This window comes from Gracilinanus agilis, chromosome 6, assembly GCF_016433145.1.
Source record: "Gracilinanus agilis isolate LMUSP501 chromosome 6, AgileGrace, whole genome shotgun sequence".
In the NCBI taxonomy this organism is placed as follows: Eukaryota; Metazoa; Chordata; class Mammalia; order Didelphimorphia; family Didelphidae; genus Gracilinanus; species Gracilinanus agilis.
In genome coordinates, this window is record NC_058135.1 from 229132815 (window position 1) to 229154849 (window position 22035).

The following is a 22035-nucleotide window of genomic DNA, read 5'->3' on the forward strand; positions in this document are numbered from 1 at the left end:
AATAATAATGTTAAAAACAACAATAGTTAGCATTTATAAAATATGTTTCAGTTTGCAAAGGTGTTAAAAAATATCATCTCATTTGATCCTCACAACTACCCTAGAAGATAAGTGCTATTATCATCTCCACTTTGCAGAGGAGGAAACTGAAGAAGAAACTAAGGGAGGCTTTCTCAGGAAACTAGTAAGTCTGAGGCTTAATTTGAATTCATGTCTTCTTGATTCCAGATCCAACTGGATGTCTTCTTGATTCCAGACCCACTAGACCATCAAAGGTAGAAGAGAGAGAGAAGCTGTGAATGGCAAAATTCTGGACAAGATATTTTACTGATGAAGTCCAAGATCACATTAGAGGTTTTAGCTGCCATGGTCACATTAAGGATTCTAAAACATCGAGGTCTTTTTCACAGGAACTATCCCATTTCATTGTTCTCATACCGCTAAGTAAGGATATACCTTCTCCCTCTGTTTCTTTTCTTTTTTTTTTTCTTAAGTTCTTACCATCTGTTTTGGTATCAATTCTAAGGACTAGGCAATCAGGGTGACTTGCACAGAGTCACATAGCTGGGAAGTACATGAGGCCAGATTTGAACCCAGATCCTCTCAACTCCAGGCCAGGTGCTCTATCTAGGTGCCTCTTCTTCCTCCATTTTTTAAGTCCCTCAGAATCAAGTACATCAAGTTTTTGGGTAAAAGTTGAAATTTTTAAAAAATTGTCATTCATTAACAAACAAAAATCTGAATTATATTTATAATGTGATTGGATGAAATTATTTGAATGACTCATTAAGGAAAAATGGTCATGGTTTATAATAAAATTTAATATTTTGAAACAAAATAAGTACTTTTTAAATGGTTGAAGAGTTCCTTCTCTCCTCCCCTTCCCCCCTCCCCTGTCCAGTTCTTCCCCCATATCAATCACACACAAAAAAATCACTTACAGTAAATCTAAATTCAATACAGGAGTCGAAGAAGTTGAAGATTTAAAAAAAAAAAAAACAACAGGCAGATTCATAAGCCAGGAATATCTTTTTCTAGAATGATCTTCTTAGTAGTTAAATGTTTCTTCCATTTCTCAAATCCAGTAGGCAATTCATAGGCTTTTTAAAAAGTATAGTACTTTCCTGGCATATTTAATAGACTAAGGTTTTATGAAATTGGTTTGATCCATAAGTATGAAAAATACACAAATGGTAGCTGTGATGAATAGATGCACTCCCTCATAGAGAAGTTTTGGAGAAAACACACTCCATATAAATAAATGATAACGTAGGGATGTCACCAGGATGATGTACACGGACACAGGGATGGAACATATCAATGCATAGCAGAAAGAGGCATGACTTATTGCTGAGCTCCTGCAAATAAAGGAAAAAAAAAACCAACATGAAAAGTGTTGATATTATTACATACCACATACTCATGTCATCTTAAATGCAGTATTTAAAAAGTAATCAATAATCTGATTTCCAAAAATGATCCCAAAGAAGGCTATTAATTTTTGTTTTTCTAATTCATAATAATTCATGTTAATAGCCTGGGCTGGGATGAAGTCCACTTCTGAAGTATCATAAAAAAAAGAACTTGCAAAATCAAATAGCATAAACAAGAATTTAGTAGGAGACATGCTCAACTGGGTCAAGAACATAAGGCTTTTAAAGTACTTCAGTATCATCTATTTGTATATTAACAATTAGTGTGAGTATCACACAGGTCTTGCCTCTGTTATTTAATGATGGACCCCAAGACACTCTGCTTAACATTTTTAGTGGTTAGTTGTTTGAAAATAATTAACCTTGGGGTAGCTAGGTGGCTAAGTGGATTGAGAGCCAGAACAAGAGACAGGAGGTCCTGGATTCAAATGTGACCTCACACATTTCCTAACTGTGTGACCCTGGGCAAGTCACTTTAAGGTTGCCTAGCCCTTACCATTCTTTTACCTTGGAACCAATACACAGTATTGATTCTAAGACAGAAAATAAGGGTTTAAAAGTAAAAATAAACAATAATTAAACTGTTGTCTATTCTTTAATATTCAATAATTCAAAATTTTACTAACTCAGACTGTCCCTTTCTCCAATTTATTCTGAGATTTAAAAAGATTCTAAAATATTTAGGAATGAATGACTTTGAAGTTTAATGTTCTATAAAGGCCAGCGCTAACTAACCATCCTAATGTTCCAAATGATGTTTGGGTACAAAATAGTTTTAGAGTTAGATCCCACAAAAACTAAAGTTATAAGAAAGCCATTTTCCAGAGTGGAAATTGGATTAATGGGTGAATATGAGAGAGTTAGGCAAGGGAAGTCATTCTCCCCAAAGCAAAGGAAAAAGCTAAGTTGACATGCATGCCAATGATTTTATGGGTACTAAATCTTAGTACTTATATAGGCTGAAAAATGGTCGGCTAGATACTTCATGAGTAAAGCTTACATGCAAAGCTTTGGAAGTTATAATGAGCATTTTAAAAATTGTTTTACTTAAATTATGGTCACAATGTTCAGAATACCAACCTATAAATATTAAATTATAGTATAGCCTAAAAAGAAGTCCACATTAAACAGTTATAGGCTTTTGTTGAATTTCTTTTTTTGAAAATGTTTTTTCATACATATGTGGCACAAACTACAAATCCTTACCCTAACAGAGATCCCTCTCCCTACACACCAAATAATTTTATAATGGAGGCAGTCACTTCCTTCCCTCCTTCTGGAGATCTTTCAAGAAGCTATCTGGGACAATTTGTATAATCCAGTCCAAACGCCTGAGAGGAAGAAGCAAGAGAAAGCAGGATTTGCCCTCTGAGCCCCTAGATTAACAAGAGCAAAAGGCACATTGCCCAGATTGGGGTGAGCTTTGGGGGACAGCAGAGGGAAAATAGTCCAAATTCAAGAAGAGGTCAACTCGGAGGATAAGAACACAGACTATCCAAGTAGTCCAAAAAAGAAGTCATTCCTATTTCCACCTTAAGAAATCTCTGTGTGTATGTGTGTGTAGGTGGAGGGCAGCAGTGCTGAGTGGCCCAACACTAAGGCACCATGACCACAGCACATTAAAAAAAAATCTATAGTGATGCTAATGCTAGTCTAGCCATCAGAATAATCTTTCCATAACTGTAAGATACAAAAATTAAACTGAATTGCTTCACAGACAAGATAAGTCACCCACACATGGAGAAGACCCATGCTACCTTGTGGGACTGAAGGAGAGGAAAGGAAAAACTGATTGGGAAACAGAAACCGGAGGAGAATCTCTGGCATGAGTCCAGAACAACGTTATCGAAAAAGAAATCTTTGTCTCCCCTTTTACAGGGCCAAATATAGGAGAACCTAAAAGGTACATTGTAGAGTCTTTCAGGTCTCTGGGGAGAGTAGCTCACTCTCCCACTCTGATGGGACTCTACTAGAGTCCCAGATTGCAGAGGAAAGGAGATAATGAGCCAGAGAAGTAAGAAGTCCCTAGGGCTTGGTGTCTCTGACACAAAGTTTTCAAAGGCACTAAACACCTTCCTCTGATGATTTATTTTCAATTTATTCTGTATATAGCTGTTTGTACATAGTTATTGGCAATGTTACCTCCCCCATTATGATTGAGAGCTTCTTGAGAGCAGGAACTATCTTTAACTTTACTTGGCACTCTAGCACTTAGCACAGTGCTTGTCACATAATAAGTGCTCAGTAAATGTTTATTGATGGACTTTAATACAGTACTACCCACCAAGATTACCACCAAATTGGGAAGAACTACAGAATACATTACAAAGTGATATAAGGAAGGCTTCCCAAAATCTACCTCTGTTCCATTACAAAGGCTGAATGAGAAAGCATGGTGCCATCTCTATTATGCAAGAAATTGATTTTCACCTATCAAAACCTCTAAAGTTAATATGACCATTAAGCTCCAGAGAATACCAAGCTAAATGATGCAGAAAGCTCCAAACTTTACAGTACATAAAAGAAAGGCAACCAAATCCACAAAAGTTCTTAAGAAAACAGAATGAGCTCAAGGGTGGAGGCAGGTCAGCTACTCTGAAAGTCTGGCCAAAGTAATCCCAATTCACAAGTAAATAAAACATGAGTTTCAGTGAGTAATGATGTACAATCACTCAAACCACCAACACTTTTTGCTATCCACACACAAACATTACCAACATATTAATAAAGGAATGAGCTAAAAATGGAGAATGTTCTTAAGATACAAGCTATGTATACTATTAAATCATTTGCTTTATGAATCTTCAACACACAATGGAAAGGATGAAATAGTTTAAGAGACTTGGCATCATTAAGAAAAAGCTAAATTTTAGTAGCAACTGAAATACACACACATGATGGAACCATGCTAATAAACAAAGAGTTGGACAGCTGACCCTATCTAAAGTGTGGCACACACCTAACTGCAGCTGACACACCACAGCTGAACCCAATGGTAATAGGATAAGTCTAAACAGTAACCAAGCTCAGGAAAGCAAAAGGAAGTCCTAAGGCCCAGGGAGACTTCTGGTGGGTGAGATGATGAGAAATGAGACTGAAAGTGGCAATTAGAAGAAGAAGGGAGATAAGCCATTGGAAATTTTCTGGCTTTGTCAACTCTGGGAAGGGTGGAGGAAGGAGAGAGGGAGACAATTATATGATTTTGGAAAATATGTTAAAAAGGAAATTGTCTGGCTTTAGCTGGCAACAGATTCCATTTTTATATCTGGTCCTTTATACATTAGCTATGCTACCACAATTTGTCTTTCCACTGATATACCAGCTTTAGACTCCATCTAACTTACACACTATATTCCACATATAAAAGAGAGATAGAAACAATCTCAGGTTTAGAAGAGACCCCAATGATCATTTATTTAAACCAGGAATTCCTTTTATATCTTCTCTGACAAGAGGTCCTCTAGAATCTGCTCCAGTGCAGCCACTTCAATTTTTTGGAAAGTACTAATTCTTGGAATTTTTCTCCTCTCAAGCTAAACCAAAATTCATCTTCTTATACATTTTATACATTTAGATTTAAAGCTTACCACCAAATAGCATAAATCTAACCCCTTTTCCACATGACAATTTAGCAAACATTTGAAGATGGCAATTTAGTCTTTCCTAAGTTTTCTCTTCCCTGTTCCTTCTCCTCCTATAACATGACTTAGAATCTTTTTAAGTCAGTTCCCCTTTCCTGGACATATTCTAGATTAATGTCATCATTGAAATGTAGCACCAAAATTCAAAATGCCACATTCTCAATATGGCACAACCTGGGCAAAGTCCTCCAGAAGTACTATTTCTTTTGCTTTGGACATGATACTTTCATTAACAAAGTTTAAAGAAACACTTGTTTCCCATCACAAAACTGAGAGAAGTGATTCTGGGTTCCCATGACTATGCCAGTAAGTCTGCCAGCTTGGAAAGGCTTTAAATAGAATGATAGCCTGTGTCTGTTGGTATCCTCCTAAATGCCTCATAGGCAACTCAAACTCAATGTCTTAAATAGAATTAATTATCTCTCCACTACCCTCACTATAATCTGTCCTTCCTCCAGATTGCCCTATTTCTCCTATTTTTGTTGAAAGCATCACCATCCAACAAGTCCTACAGGTTTATAACCTTGGAGTCATCTTTGATTCTTCATTTTTCTTCCTTATCCAATCAGCTGACAACTATCTCTACCATACATCTTGTATCATTTCCCTTTTCTCCTCACATTTACCACTCTAGGCTCATAACCTCTCTCTCTTAAACTACTATAATAGATTTCTAATTGTTTTCCCTGCTTCTATTATCTCCCCTTTCTAATCTATCCTAAGGCAAAGTTCTGACCATGTTATTCCACTACTCAAAAAACCTTCAGCTACTCTTTACTGCCTACAGAATAAAGAACAAATTCCTTAGACTGGCAGTTATGACTCTAAAACCTGGCTACCCTAACTACCCCGTTTCAGGTTTGTTCCACAAACTTTACTCCTACCAAAATGAATCTCTAGCTGTTGCCCAAACTTGACATTCCATATTCACCTCCATACATTAGCACAAGCCATTCCCATGCCTTGAATGCCCTCAATTCTTTTCTCTGCCTATTCTTCTTTCGAGGCTCAGCTCATATTCTTCCATAATGTTACCCAGTTATCAGTTTTCTTTCCCCCTTCAATTTTCCTTGTGTTGTGATTATTTATATATATGTTGTATTACGCTGCCTCCCTCAGAATATTAAGTTCCTTGAGAGCAGAGACTATTTCATGTTACCTTTATTCCCAGTAGCCAAAGAACAATTGCCCAAAGTTAGTACTTAATAAATGGCTGTTAAGCTGAGAAGCTTAGCTAAACATGGGAAGGCTGAATATTAAGTGTTGAATTTTACACTAAGAAGGCAACATACATCAATAAAAATGCTACTTCCCAATAATAGCTCTTGTGAAGTATAGAAGTAAAGCTTGTCATTTATTTTGGTGGATAACAGCTATTGAATTTATGGTTCACCAAAATTTGTCTTTTTTTGTTTAAACATAAACTTGTTTAGCCATGTTGCTTTTGTAACTAAAGGGGTTTAAATTTATCTGTAATAAATTTATTTTTTTAATTAGTTAATTTGTTGGTTGGGTGGTTACATTAAAAATCCCTTCGACTGAAGAAGACATCATCCCCCCAAAATACATATGTATATGTAAAGTATCTTTCAGGTCACCATTTATCAATTCTTTCTCTGGAGGAGGACATTCACAAGTTATTATTAAAACATTAATTCTGTAGCTATATATAGTGTTCTCTTCATTCTACTCACTTTAGCTCATCATAATTTCACATAGGCCTTTCCAAGTTTTAAACATTAACTTGCTCATCATTCCTTATAGCACAAAAGTATTCCATCACTATATATATCTCACAACTTGTTCAGTCATTCCCAATTGATAAATATCTCCTCAAATTCCAGATCTTTGCCACCACAAAGAGAGCTTCTAGAAATATCTTGGAACATATAAGTTCTTTACCTTTTCCTCTGTTCTCCTTGGGAAACAGATCCAACAGTGGTATTGCTGGATCTGAGGGTATACACCACTTTATAACTCTATCGGCATAATTCCAAATTACTCTCCAAAACAACTGGATCAATTCACAGTTGTTCCACCAACAGTGTGTTAGTGCCCCCATTTTCCCACATCCTCTCCAACATATATATTATTTTGCACTTTTATCATTTTAGCCATAAATTTCAAATTTAAACAGAATTTTACTCATTTTTCAAATCTGTAGAGCTCTTCTGTGATTTCAATTCTGTCATCAAAGGTGCTACTTACCCCTCCTATCTTCATTGTTATCTATAAATTAGATAAATATTATTATCATTCAAATCAATTATAAAAATGCTGAACAGAATGGGATTCAGAACAGGGCCTGGTGGCTTTCCACTATTGATCTCCCTCTGCCTGGCATAGGTCCTTTAAACAGTTCATTAGAGTCAGTTCTCTTATGGGTTTGGTCAGTTCTATTTCTCCATCTTGTCCAGAAGTCTATGGTGTGAGATTTTGTCAAAAGCTTTGCTGAAATTCAGGTATTCTATGTCTGGCATTTCCTTGATCCACCAGTTCAGTAAACTGATCAAAAAGGGAAATTAGCTTATCTTGACTTGAATGCTTCCTAATGAGATGTGCTTAATAAGTGTGAAGACCTACCTCCCCTTTCTAATTACTTACAAACTTCCCTTTTCAGAATGAGTTCTGGAATTTTCCCTGGCTTCAACATCAAGTTCCCAAAGCTATAGTTTGCAGAATCCAATTTCTTCCCACTTTTTGAAAACTGGTGCAGACATCTGCAGTCCTGGAGGACCTTTCCAATTCTCTATCTTCAAAGATTACTGAGAGTGAATTAGTGATCCCTTTATAAGCTATTTCATTAACAAGGAAGGTAACCTGTCCAGGCTGGCTGACAAATTTATTTTGTCAGGTAGGTGCTCCTTTACTTTCTTTACTTATGTTGGCTTTCATTGTTTGCTCTTTTTCAACATGAAAATCATTCTCATTAACAGAGGAAAGAGAATACTGCTATATTCCCATGAACCCTGAGCACCGACTAAGCTATTCCTTGTTCTTGCCACTAATATAGCTCTAAAATTCCCTTTTTATTGTCCTTAGCATTTTCCCCAAGCCTCAGCCCTTGACTGTCCTCGTGCTAATCTTATAGGCTAATGTCATCCCTTTATATTTATCTTTGGTTGTGGGCCACTGATGCTATCTTTTGTACACATTCTTTTAAAATGTGAGCTCAACAGAGAGCATGAAAGAACCCGACAGTGGGAACATTCACCACACAGGGAGGATAGTCTGAGAATGATAAATGAAGAAATTCTCTTTGGATTAAAGTCTGGATCTAATTTTAGTAAAAGAAGAGTAAAAGGCTCAGTTCTATCTTCACTGGATCAGCAGCTTTCAGAAAAAAAAAAGATGCAAAAAGTGCAAGGGAGTGATTATGGGAAAACTAGCAGCACCACAGGAATGTCCTTACACTACTTTTCGCTTTCTAATGTTATTACCTCCTTTGACCCTTCAACATGCAGCTTTCATCCAGTTCTATGGAAACTACCTTTGCCCAAATTGAGGAACTATACTTTTGTCAGAATAAAAACAGAAGTCTTCTCTATTTTAAAAAACTATTCATTTGATTCTCCTGTATCATCATATCTTATTCTAGTTTTCTGCTTCCTTGGCTTCCACAGTGCAGTCCTATCCTGGTTTTCCTTCTATTTCTCTGACTACTCCTCCAAATTCTTTACTAGTTTTTCTTGAAGATCTCTAAATATGAGCATTCCAAAGGCTAAATCTTCTACCCTTGGCTATTCTACTTCCCCACTGCCTTCCTTAGAGAACTCATCTACTATCAAGGGTTTTATCTCTCCCTAGCCATGTGAATAATTTCTAAATCTCTGCACTAATTATCGGAGGAACATCTTTGAATGAATGTCCCTCTATGAGTTTTCCAAACTCTGACAGGTTCTACTAAACTAAAAAGGCTTTGCATATAGTACCAGTTACAGACTGTTTTCCTATCTGAGGAACAGCTGAGTTAAAATATCAATGGGCTGAGCCATCAACAGCAAGTTGGCAATTAAGTTCTCTGGCCATAGCAGACCATGAAATTGAATTAAAAAAAAATTACAAAATGGCCTTACTTCCTAGTTTCCTGGGGTAGAATAATAAAAAAAGAAGATAATGGGTAATAAGAAACAAGAGTTTTTAGGTTTCATAGAAACAGTAGTGCAGCTAGGTGGCACAGTGGGTTAAAAATCTGGCCTCAGATATTTACAAACTGTGTGACTCTGGGCAAATCACTTAATTATTTGCTTCAATTTTCTCATCTGTAAAAAGAGCTAAAGAAGGAAATGGCAAACCACTCCAGTATCTTTATAAAGAAAACCCCAAATGGGAATCATTAAGTCAGATATGACTGCAAAAATGAATGAACAATAATGACAAGGAAAAACAGCAATTTAGCCAGTAACCAGTACAGTAAAAGATGAGGCCTTTTGTAAATATCCAGTAAATTTATAAACTATTAGAGTAGCCATATAATAATAAAATTGATATTTTGATAGAAATTAAACCAAAAAGTTGCTGTTAAATGGATAACTTTCAAATGGTGAGCAAATGAGCTGGCAGAGCTAGTTTCATCATGTTAAAAGGCGACAAGAATTATTTCAATAGATATCTTTGAAATACTCACTGTGGGAAAGAGAGATAATTGTGGTTTACAGATCAACAACTATTACAGAAGATGAAAACCTATGAAAAACTTGTCAAGATCCTACAAACAAAAGTAACCTATATTTTGAAACATGGCAATACCAATGAATAAGTAAAAGGAAGGATGGCAAAAAATGTTGATAAATGTTTCTAGATTTAAGAAGTTAGAGTATGTAAATGGCTTGTGAATTAGTCAGAAGTCTTACACCTGGATGTAATGAACTCAATAAAATTGGTTAGAAAACAGAGAGATAGATCAGTGGAACAAACTAGACATGGGAGAATCAAAAACAATGGAACTCAAAAAATTCATAAAGTTTCATAAAATGGGAACCAAATTATCTAGGGAAAAACTTCTTATATAAATAAAATTGGTAGGAGAACTGGAAAGCAGAAATTAGCAGAAACTAGCAGAAATTAGGCTTTGACCAATTCCTTACTCCACATTTTACAATATATTCTAAAGGATACATAACCTTAATATTAAAAATTTTATTATAAAAATATTAGAGTTGCATGTTAGGAGCTAAGATGGCAAAGTAGAGTATGTTCCACTCCCCCAATCCCTCCACACATAGACAAAAAAAAAAAAAGAAAAGAAAAGAAAAGAAATCCCCTCAAAACAAAGAAAAGCAGGAGGAACATGTCTCATTAGGGTAAGAAGAAAGCATAGCCCAGGCAGCACAGCAACTGTGAGAACCAGAAGAACTCAGACCAGTGTGGTGACTCTACTGGAGGCAACAAAGCTGCAGAACAGAAATGAGCCAAGCCCATGCTTCCTGACACAAGTATAGAAGGCAGAAAGCCCAGGAAACCTTTAAACTCTTATGTGATAACAGAGTACCTGAGGCAGTAGAGCCCAAGGGCAGTAGCAGGGAATTAGCAGAGTAGGGGTTCAGCCCAGGCCATGAGACAACAGGATAACTGATACCACAGGGTACTGAATCTAGCTGGACAAAACAGCTGCAAGCCTCCCCAGAGCAAGCCAGCAGGGCTACCCACTCATACATCATGGGAAACAAAGGCAGCCAGGCCTACCCCAAATATCAGAGGAGAGAGTACACTATAACCTTGGAGCAGAGTTCCCTCTACCACAAGAACAGAGAAGAATCTGAATCTGAATAGATAAGGTATAACCAGGGTGGGGGTGAGAGGGTGAGGGTTGGAGGGAAAACTAGAAAACTGAGTAAGAGACAAAAAATAAAACACCTAACCATAGAAAGTTACTTTAGTGGTAGGGAAAACCAAAATACAAACTCAGAAGAGCACAACAATGCCAAAAAGGAAAAGTGAAATTTCAAAAGATGTCAGGCCCCAAAAGAAACCCTGGAAGAACTTGAAAACCTAAGAAAATAAAATTGATGGAAAAACTCAACAGATGGGGGTGGGGGCATTCAACAAAGAAATTAATCCCCCCCCCCAACTAGAAAAGGGCAAAAGGAAATGGCACAAAAACATATTGAAGAAAACAAGTTCCCAAGGAATAGAAGGGACCAAATGGAAACAAAAACAAAAACAAAAAATACTGAAGAAAACAACAAAGAATAAGATTGGCCAAATGGAAAAGGAAACACAAAAACTCAAGAAAATAACTCTCTAATGAGAATTGGAAAAACAGAAGCTAATAAATGCATAAGGCAGCAGGAAAAAAAGAAATAAATGTAAACCATGAAATAATAGAAAAAAATCTAAAATATTTCACAGGAAAAGTGACCAATCTGGAAAACAGAGCCAGGAGAGATAATCTAAAAATCATCAGAATAACTGAAAGTCGTGATTAAAAAAAAAAAAAAAAAAAAAAGAGCCTGGATACCATATTACAAGAAATCATCAGGGCCAACTACCCTGATATCCTGGAAAAAGAGAAAAACATAGAAACTGAGAGAATTTACTAATCTTTTCCTGAAAGAGACCCCCAAATTAAAATACTCCAAAATTACTAGAGCCAGGTCTCCCAAAACTCCCAGGTCAAGGAAAAAGTATTACAAACATCCAGAAAGAAACAATTCAAATATTGTGGAACCATAACCAGGATTACACAGGACCTAGCAGTTTATAAATGAAAGGACTAAAAGGAATGGAATATAATATTCTGAAAGGCAAAGGATCTAGGAATAAAATCAAGAATTACATACCCAACAAAACTGACCATAATCCTCCAAGGGAAAAAATAGATGTTTAATGAAATAGAAGAATTTAAAACTTTCCTGACCAAAACCCCAGAGCTGAAAAGACAAAAGAAGCATAAAAAGATAAAGTAAAAACTTAAGGGTTTCAATAAGATCGAATTAAATACATTCATACTTCTGAAGGAGATCATTGAAAAAATTAAGATTTTTATGATACTTGAAAAGGGAAGAAACTTAAAATATGCAAGATACCTAAAATAACTTAAGAACTTTATCACTACTAGAGCAATGAAAAGGAAAACACATAGAAAGAAGGAAGAAAGCTAAATAAGATGGGCCAATATAAAAAAAGGGAGATAGGAAAGAGGAACATATGGGGTGAAGAGAAAAGGAGAGATAGAAAGGGGTAAACTATCTATCATTAAAAGGCACCTAAGTGCCAAAAACAGTGGAGGGAAAAAGAGAGGGATATCAGAACTAACTCAAGGTGGGAATAATGTTCAAACTCAGGTAGTTGTAGAAATCTACTTTACCCTAGAGGGAAGTAGAAGGATAGGATGAATAAGGGAAAAGGAGGTGGTCATTGAAAACAAAACATCTATAAATAGGGAAAGGTTAAAAGGAGAAAGAGAAGAATAAACAGGGAAATGAAGATGGAGGGATACACAATTAGTAATCACAACTGTGCATGGGGTGAACTCACCCATAAAATGGAAAGGGATAGCAAAGTGGATTAAAAACATGAATCCCACAATATGCTACCTACAAGAAATATATTTAAAACAAAGGAACACACACAGAGTAAAAGAGGCTGGAGCAGAATCTACTCTGCTTAAACTAAAGTAAAAAAAGGAGGGATCACAATCATGATCTCAGACAAAGGAAAAGAAGAAAATGGTCTAATCATAAGAAGTAAGGAAGAAAATTACAGTGACAAAAAAGGCACTACCGAAAATGAAACAATAATATAATAAACTTGTATCTACCAAATGAGATGGCATCCAGAGTCCTAAAGGAAATGTTGCAGGAGTGAAGTGGTTTTCCTCAGAAAGCAAGTCCAAATACCCAGAAGTTCAAATTATTTATCAATCGTACCTAACTGGCCAGGGCAGTTTCCTAGAGAAGGCTGCACCTGACTGAAATTACAATGCAGTGTTTATAGAATGCAGATAAAAAGCAAATGTTCATAAAGGAGACATACCTTGGTGAAGTAAGCAAATTTTATCATCTGGAAGCTATTTTGGTTAGGAGTGTGGGGTCTGGGACTTTTCATTGTGTATCTTATCCTCGACTGTGAAGCAGCTATAGGGAGTTACTTTCTCATGGATCCTTACTGTGTTATTTTAAGCCGACTGACCTTCCCAGAAAGCTCATTTCTGATTTCTACTTTTCCCCAGGGAAAAACAGGTTTTCAGATCAATGACTTATTTTGCCTCACTTTAGGAGGAATTAGATAGTAAAACACTACTAGTGGAGGACCTCAACCTCCTCCTCTCACAAATAAATACAACCAAATTATTCATTATAGCAATAAAAGCACAAAAAGCAATAGAGGAAATTAGACTAGGCAATGAAGAAACAAAATTATTATTTTTTTGCAGATGATACAGTGGTATACTACACAATCTTTGAGACTCAAACAAAAAACTAATATTATTATCAACTTTAGCAAAATCACAGGATATAAAATAAACACAAATAAATCATCAGCATTTCTATTTACCACCAACAAAGTCCAATAGCAAGAGATAGAAAAAGAAATTCCATTCAAAATAACTCCAGACAACATAAATTACCTGGGGATATATACCCACCAAAACAAATTGACAACTATATGAACACAACTACAACACTCTTCACACAAAAAAGTCAGACCTAAACAACTGGAAAAGCATTAATTGCTCACCAAAAGGCCAAGGCAATATAATAAACATGACAATCCTACCTAAATTAATTTACCTATTCAGTGCCATACCAATCAAACTACCCAAAAATTACTTCATAGAACTAGAAAAAATAAGAACAAAATTCATCTGGAAGAATAAAAGCCAAGAATATCAAGAAAAATAATGAAAAAAAATATGAAGGAAGAAGGCCTGGCCATACTAGATCTCCAACTATACTATAAAGTGATAATCATCAAAACAACCTGGTACTGACTAGGAAATAGAGTATCAATGGAATAGATTAGGTAATCAACACACAGTAGTCAATGTCCACAGCAACTTAGTGTTTGAAAAACCCAAAGATCCAGGCTTTAGGGGAAAGAACTCCATATTTGGGGGGAAAAAACCACTGGGAAAACTGGAAAAATGCATGACAGAAACTAGGCATAGATTAATGTCTCATACCATGTACCAGGAGAAAGTCAAAATGGATACTTGACCTAGAAATAAAGGGTGACACCATGAACAAATTAGGGGGAAAAGGAAAAGTTTACATGTCAGACTTATGGATAAGGGAAGAATTTATGACCAAATAAATCACAGAAAAGATTATGAAAATGAAATGGTTTTTTATTACATTAAATTTAAAAGGTTTTGTACAAATAAAACCAATGCAATCAAGATTAGGAAACAATACAAAATAAACCCACATAAATCATAGTTATTTCTATATATTACCAACAAAGTCCAACAGCAAGAGATAGGAAGAGAAAGTCCATTTAAAATAACTCTAGGGGGCAGCTGGGTAGCTCAGTGGATTGAGAGCCAGGCCTAGAGACAGGAGGTCCTAGATTCAAATCTGGCCTCAGACACTTCACAGCTGTGTGACCCTGGGCAAATCACTTGACCCCCCACTGCCTACCCTTACCACTCTTCTGCCTTGGAGCCAATACACAGTATTGACTCCAAGACGGAAGGTAAGGGTTAAAAAATAAAATAAAATAAAATACCTCTGGACAATATAAAATACTTGGTAATCTACTTGCCACGACAAACACAGGAATTATATGAACACAATTACAAAACTTTTCATACAAATAAAATTGAGATCTAAAAAATTGAAAAAATGTTAACTACTCAGGGATAGGCTAAACTAATAGAATAAACATGACAATTTTACCTAATTTACCTAATTTACACATCAATCAAACTACCAAAAAAAGGATTTTATAGAACTAGAAAAATAATAACAAAATTCATTTGGAAGAACAAAAGATCAAGACTATCAAAGAAATTAGTGGAAAAAATGTAAAGGAATGTGGCCTAGCAGTACCAGATTTCTGGTATTATACTATAAAGGAGTAATCATCAAAACAATCTAATCTGGTATTGGCTAAGAAACAGAATGATGGATCAGCGTAATAGATTAGATGCATACCTAATATATATAGGGGTAAATGACTTTAGCAATCTAGAGTTTGATAAACTCAGATCCCAGCTTTTAGAATAAGAACTCACTATTTGACAAAAAATGCTGTGAAAACTGCAAAACAGTATGGCAGAAACTAGGTATAGACCAATATCTCACACTCCATACCAAAATAATGTCAAGGGAAACAATTTGAATCTTCTAACTTCAGAAAATATGTGGAAAATTGTTATTACATATAATTGGGAAAATAATTTTAAAAAAAGGAAACAACAAATTTGAAAAAAAAACACCTTTTTGTCAAATGTCTCTGACAAAAGCCTCATTTTTCAAATGTGTAAAAAATTGAGTCAAATTTATAAAACTACAAAGCATGCTCCAATTGAAAAATGGTCAAAGGATATGAACAGGCAGTTCTCTGAGGAAGAAATCAAAACTATTCAGTCACATGAAAAAAAGTTCTACAAATTATTACTGATTAGAGAAATACAAATTAAAACAACTCTGAGATATCACTTCACATCTATCAGATTAGCTAACATGACCAAAAAGGAGAATGAAATTTTGGAGGAGATGTGGGAAAATTGAGACACTAATACATTGCTGGTGGAACTATGAAATGATATAACCATTCTGGAGAGCAATGTGGAATCAGGCTCAAAGAGTCACAAAACTATGCATACTCTTGGACCCACCAATACTACTACTGGGTCTGTATCCCAAAGAGATCAGAGATAAGGGAAAAGGACCTAGCTGCACCAAAATATTTCTTTTAATTGAAAATTTTTATTTAATTAATTGATTTAGAATATTTTGTCATGGTTACCTGATTCGTGTTCTTTCCCTCCCTTCTCTCCCCTCCCCCCCATAGCCAATGAGTAATTCCACTGGGTTTTACTTATATCATTGATCAAGATCTATTTTCCATATTATTAATATTTGCATTAGGATGATCACTTAGAGTCTATATTCCCAATCATGTCCCCATCAACCCATGTGATCAAGCAGTTGTTTTTCTTCTGTTTCTACTTCCACAGTTCTTTCTCTGGATGTGAATAGCATTCTTTCTCATAAGTCCCTCAGAATTGTCCTGGATGATTAAATTGCTGCTAGTAGAGAAGTCCATTACATTCAAAGGCACCACAGTGTATCCGTCTCTGTGTATTATCAGTGGTTCTCAAACTTTTTTGGACTACCACCCCCTTTCCAGAAAAAATATTACTTAGCGCCTGCTGGAAATTATGAAAGTATTCATTGAACTCAGAATAGAATGTAATACAAAAAAAGTGTGGCCATCACTGCTCTCTTGGATTGCTGCAGTATCCACCAGGGGGTGGTAGCGTCCACTTTGGGAATCATTGATGTATATGGTTCTCCTGTTTCTGTTCCTTTCACTCTGTTTCAATTCCTTGGAGGTCGTTCCAGTTCACATGGAATTCGTCCAGTTCATTATTCTTTTTAGCTGTTGTAGGTAATTTATAATTGATAGGTAGGCATATATAGTGTGTAGGAAAATTACATATAACATAGCACAATAGTATTCCATCACCAACAGATACCACAATTTGTTAAGCCATTCCCCAACTGAAGGGCATCCCCTCATTTTCCAATTTTTTGCCACTACAAAGAGAGCAGCTATAAATATTTTTGTACAAGTCTTTTTCCTTATTATCTCTTTGGGATATAACCCCAGCAGTAGTATGGCTGGATCAAAAGGTAGACAGTCTTTTAAAGCCCTTTGAGCATAGTTCCAAATTGCCATCCAGATTGGTTGGATCAATTCACAACTCCACCAACAATGCAATAATGTCCCAATTTTACCACATCCCCTCCAATATTTATTACTTTCCTTTGCTGTCATTTTAGCCAGTCTGCTAGGTGTGAGGTGGTACCTCAGAGTTGTTTTGATTTGCATTTCTCTAATTATAAGCGATTTAGAACACTTTTTCATGTGCTTATTGATAGTTTTGATTTCTTTATATGAAAATTGCCTAAGCATTTCCCTTGTCCATTTATCAATTGGAGAATGGCTTGATTTTTTGTACAACTGATTTAGCTCCTTATATAAATCTGAGTAATGAGACCTTTGTCAGAGGTTTTTGTTATAAAGGTTTCCCCCCCAACTTTTTACTTCCCTTCTAATTTTGATTGCATTGGTTTTGTTTGCACAAAACCTTTTTAATTTAATGTAATCAAATTATTTATTTTACATTTTGTAATGTTTTCTAACTCTTGCTTGGTCTTAAAATCTTTCCTTTCCCATAGATCTGACAGGTAAACTATTCTATGTTCACCTAATTTACTTATAGTTTACTTCTTTATATTCAAGTCATTCACTCATTCTGAATTTATCTTCGTTTAAAGTGTGAGATGTTGATCTAAACGTAACCTTTCCCATACTGTGCCAAAATATTTTTAGAAGCTTTCTGTAGTGGCAAAGAATTGGAAACTAAGGGGGCTCTCCATCATTTGGGGAATGGATGAACAAGTTGTGGTATAAAGTTGTAATGAAATACTATTGTGTCATAAGAAGTGACAAAACAGTATGAGTTCAGAAAAACCTGAAAAGACTTACATGAACTGATGCAAAGTGAAGTGAGTAAAACCAGGAGAATAATACATACAGTAAAAGAAATGTAATATGATATTCAGTTGTGAAGAACTAAACCATTATCAGCAAAGCAAGTTTCCAAGATAACCACAAGGAACTTATGAAGAAAATGCTATTCAAACCGAAAGAAGGAATTGTTGGAGTTGAGTGCAAATTATTTGAGAAGCAGATCATATACTTCTTACAGCTATGCATAGGAGATTTATCTTAATTAAATAAGAGACAGAAACAATTACAAAAAATAAAAGAAACATTGATTACATGAAACTGAAAGCTTTCAACATAGACAAAATTAATACACCTAGGATTAAAAGAGAAGCAATTGAATGGAGGGAAAAATGAATTTCTGATAAGAGTTTAGTATCCAAGATATATAATTAATAAATGTATATAAGATTAACAGCTTTTCCCCAGCAGGTAATTCCAAAAAATTCTGAAAAGCAGAATTGCAACTCATTCAATAACCACATGAAAGAATAGTCCAAAATGAAAATCAAAACCACACTAATGTTTTACTCTATACTCTGCAAACATGACAAAAATGGCAATAGTCAGTGTTGGAGAGGTTGTAGAATGATAAGTACATCAATACATTGTTGGATGGTGGAGCTGTGAAATGAAATCTTCATTCTTTTTTACATTCATTTTTAAATTGTGAGTTCCAAATTCTCTCCCTTCCTTCAATCTCTTGCCCAACTCATTGAAAAGGAAAGCAATATGGTAACCATTATATATGTGAAATAAAAAAAGTATATATCCATATTCACTGTTGCCAAAAAAAGGTAAGAAAAATAAAGTGAAAAAATTATGCCTCAATCTGCATTCAAGAGTTCATCAATTTTCTGTCTGGAAGTGGATAGCATTTTTCATCATAAGTCTTTTGGACCTGTCATGAATTACTGTATTAATCAGAATTGTGAAGTCTTTAATCATCATTACAATATTGGGTATAGCCATTTTGGAAAGCAATTTGGAATTATGCAAAATAAAGTGACTAAAATGACCACACCCTTTGAAACATTACTATGCTGATATACCAAGGAATTCACTGATAAAAACACTTGGCATTATTCCATGCACAAAAGGAGATGACAACATTTTAAAAGAGTGAAAAATGACTAGCTGATAATACAGGAATCGTTTCAGGTCTTTATGGTGTAAGATATCTAAAAAAATTTTAGCTAGTTAGAAGTATAAGAAGACAATGCATATAACTTACTTTACCACTTAAACCTATTTAAAACAATTGTTAGCTATGAAAAAATAGATAATGAATTAAATACTAAAAAGCAGTGAAAGCAAGCTTTTGGAAAAAGTTTGAGGTAAGACAACTGGGTCATATCATGATTTCAAGAGCATTTATCGATAAAAACAGACACACACACCAGCGCCCAAATTGTGAAACAGAACAAAATAGTCAGCATTTTTAAACTATTATCATAATTGATGAGAGAGTAGAATCACCATAGTTGGCACCCTACATCTCCAGTACCTGATAGCTTAGGTGAGGAAACCAGATTCTGATCCAATATGGACTAGAGGAAATCATGCTGAAGGTGACAATTTTAATTGCAATCAGGGATTTATTTTCAAAACATGTCAATGAAATTCAGCAAATACATATTTAAAAGCTCATTGAGTACATGGCACTGTTCTAGGTACCAGCAATACAAAGACACACATTGAAGTCCTAGTTCTCAAGGCATTCTCATTCTACCACTCCCTACTGTGGAAGGGACACAATGTCCAAGTTTAGTTTGAGGAAAATGGGTATACTAATAACTGAGGGTGGGGGAGATCAGGAAAAGCTTCATGGAAAACTTAAGGATTCTAGCAGGTCTGCTTAGGCAGACAACACCTCCTACAAGAGAACTTTCCTGACATTCTAAGTCCTTAATGCTCTCTCTACTTTTAAGTGCACAGGCTACATTCCATATCTTTAATGTAAGTTAATCAAGGGCAAGAACTGTTCCATTTTTATCTAAGTATTCCTCTTCGTTGTTCAGTAAAGTGCTCTGCACAAACAATGAGGTACTCTATAAATGTTCAGTTGTACTGAAAGGTCAAATAAGTGAAAGAGAGCTTCCTTAGAAAGATGTTCGGATTATCCAAATGATCCTAGTTGCAGATGGCATTGTGCTGGGAGCACTGAGCCCTGGGATGTGACACAGCCTCGTAAGCGGCAAGTTACATCCCATTAAATCTATCAGCACACATTTTTGAAAGGTATTAAAGATGGGCAGGAGGAACAAAAGATCAGTTCAGATTACATTTGGACAACTGAATAGGACTTTCAATGGTCCCAGTCTTCTATCAAAATCCATCTTTTTAACATTCAATATTCTCTCAGCCATACTATATGGCTATGTAGGAGTGAAATTCTGGTGGGGTTCGTACCCCCAAAATCACTCTAATAAGCAGACAGGAGACTTGATGCTGGCAGAGTTCACGTGGCTTTATTCAGAGGTGGGGGTGGGGAGGGGCATAGGGTGAGAGACACTGCCTGGGCATAGGAAGTATGCTCAAAAGGGGTGTGGCGGGGTGTAGGGTGAGAGAATACTGACTGAGCATGGCCAGTATCCTCACAAGAGGTGGGGATGTGGGAGGGAGGGAGGAAGAGAGGGAGAGATAGACAGACAGGCAGACACACTCCATAGTCTGGGGTCTCAGAAGTAGGTTAACTCAGATTTTATAGAGATCCAACACAATGCTATCTCTACTTTTCCATCCTCTGAATCTTATTTTACCTTCCTTCTTCTATCTTCCTTCCTGTCTAAGGATTCATCAGGTTGCAACAATTCAGGCCTTAGGTTTGCATTTTTTAGTTGAGTCAGGGTTTTAGGCCTGTCCTGTCCAAGAATTTATCAGATTCAGGAAACATTTTTTGAAACATTACTTGGGCCATAATATTGCAACATTTCTTGGGACATGTAGTCAAGATTATAACTTAAAGTTTTGAGATTTCTCTCATAGGAATTAAGTCACCTCTAAACTTCTTCCCATGGGAATAGAAGAAAAAAAGGGGGGGGCAGTCTCTTAGCCACATTTGAAAAAGAGTATATTAAAGGCCTATATTAATATATGTGTATAAAGCTGCTTGGGAAGGGGGTCTCTTCTACTATTCAAAAGGAGAGGTTGATATCTCTTAGTGGAGGGCACCTAACTTTACTATTTTTCTATAGTAAGTTGCCAATCTATGATTACTAATACTAATCAGTGTATAATGGGGAATAATGCACAAATTTCACCCCATACAGCTATGAATCATGAAAAACCATAATCACAGAATAATCAAAATGCAGATGACTAAAAGGAGGCAAAGGAAAGGCCTGAACATATTACTAAATATATTACTGGTAGGCTGAATATATTACTAAAAATGACAAGAAATGGCAAAGAACATCATAAAATTACCAGGAAAAGAAATGAGGTGGTCAGCCCAAGGGCTACATTGGTATCTACATGGTGAAAGCCTCTAGCATGTTAGATAGATTTTTTTTTGTCTTGGATTTATGGAAAGACATGGACATGAACTATATAGGATAAGGCACAGATGGATTATGTTACATATTGGTGCAGGAAGTACTGACTCACTCATATAAAAATAATATCAAGTATTGAAGAAGTTCCTCTTCTCACCTCAAACTCAACACATATAAAACCAAACTCTCATCTTTCTCTCAAAGTAGGCTCCCTCTCTCAATTTATTTCATCTTGTTAATGGTATAGTCATACCACTAGACTCCAAGGCTCTAAACCCTTGGGTCATTTTAAATTCCTGCTCTCTTGACCAACTGTCAATTAATCATCTGTTTCTATTCATTCTTCCTCTACAAATATCTTATTTACTGTTTTTCTGTACTCAGTAGAACAACCCTATTTCAAGTTTTGGAATACACTATGGGCCTAGTATATTGTACATCTATAAGCAGTACGCACATCTTCCTTTCAAGCAGGTGATCCAAATTAATTTTCTATTCAACTTGCTGTCATTGAGAAGGCGGAATACCAATAGGTACTACCAACAAAAAGAGCCAAGAAGATGATCTGAATCTGCAAAGCATAAGAAAGAATGAATAAGGAGGTGGATTTTAAGGCTGTACTTCCATATTATAAATGAAAATAAGGAGAAAACCTGGGATTTATCCAATTCTCCAAATGGGCAAAGGATAAAGGTCAAAAGGGTACTGGTAGACATTAGAAAAAAATCAAATTAGCAACACATGCAATATTACATACACAAGGGGAGGGGAGGGGAG

The 22035-nt window shown here is 35.7% G+C and overlaps 1 protein-coding gene across 5 annotated transcripts in view; it reads right to left on the reverse strand.

The window, feature by feature from the left end:
* Positions 1-602: 602 nt before the first annotated feature.
* The window catches only part of PIGG (phosphatidylinositol glycan anchor biosynthesis class G), a 104082-nt gene continuing 82649 nt past the window's right edge, over positions 603-22035 (reverse strand). For 3 of the 5 annotated variants that reach the window (XM_044680865.1, XM_044680862.1, XM_044680860.1), the window contains one exon: positions 603-1358. In XM_044680865.1, the coding sequence (XP_044536800.1) occupies positions 1142-1358 (217 nt within the window). In that variant the 3' untranslated portion in view covers positions 603-1141. The remainder of the gene's footprint in view (positions 1359-22035) is intronic. The other 2 variants (XM_044680863.1, XM_044680861.1) reach the window with 1 other exon arrangement.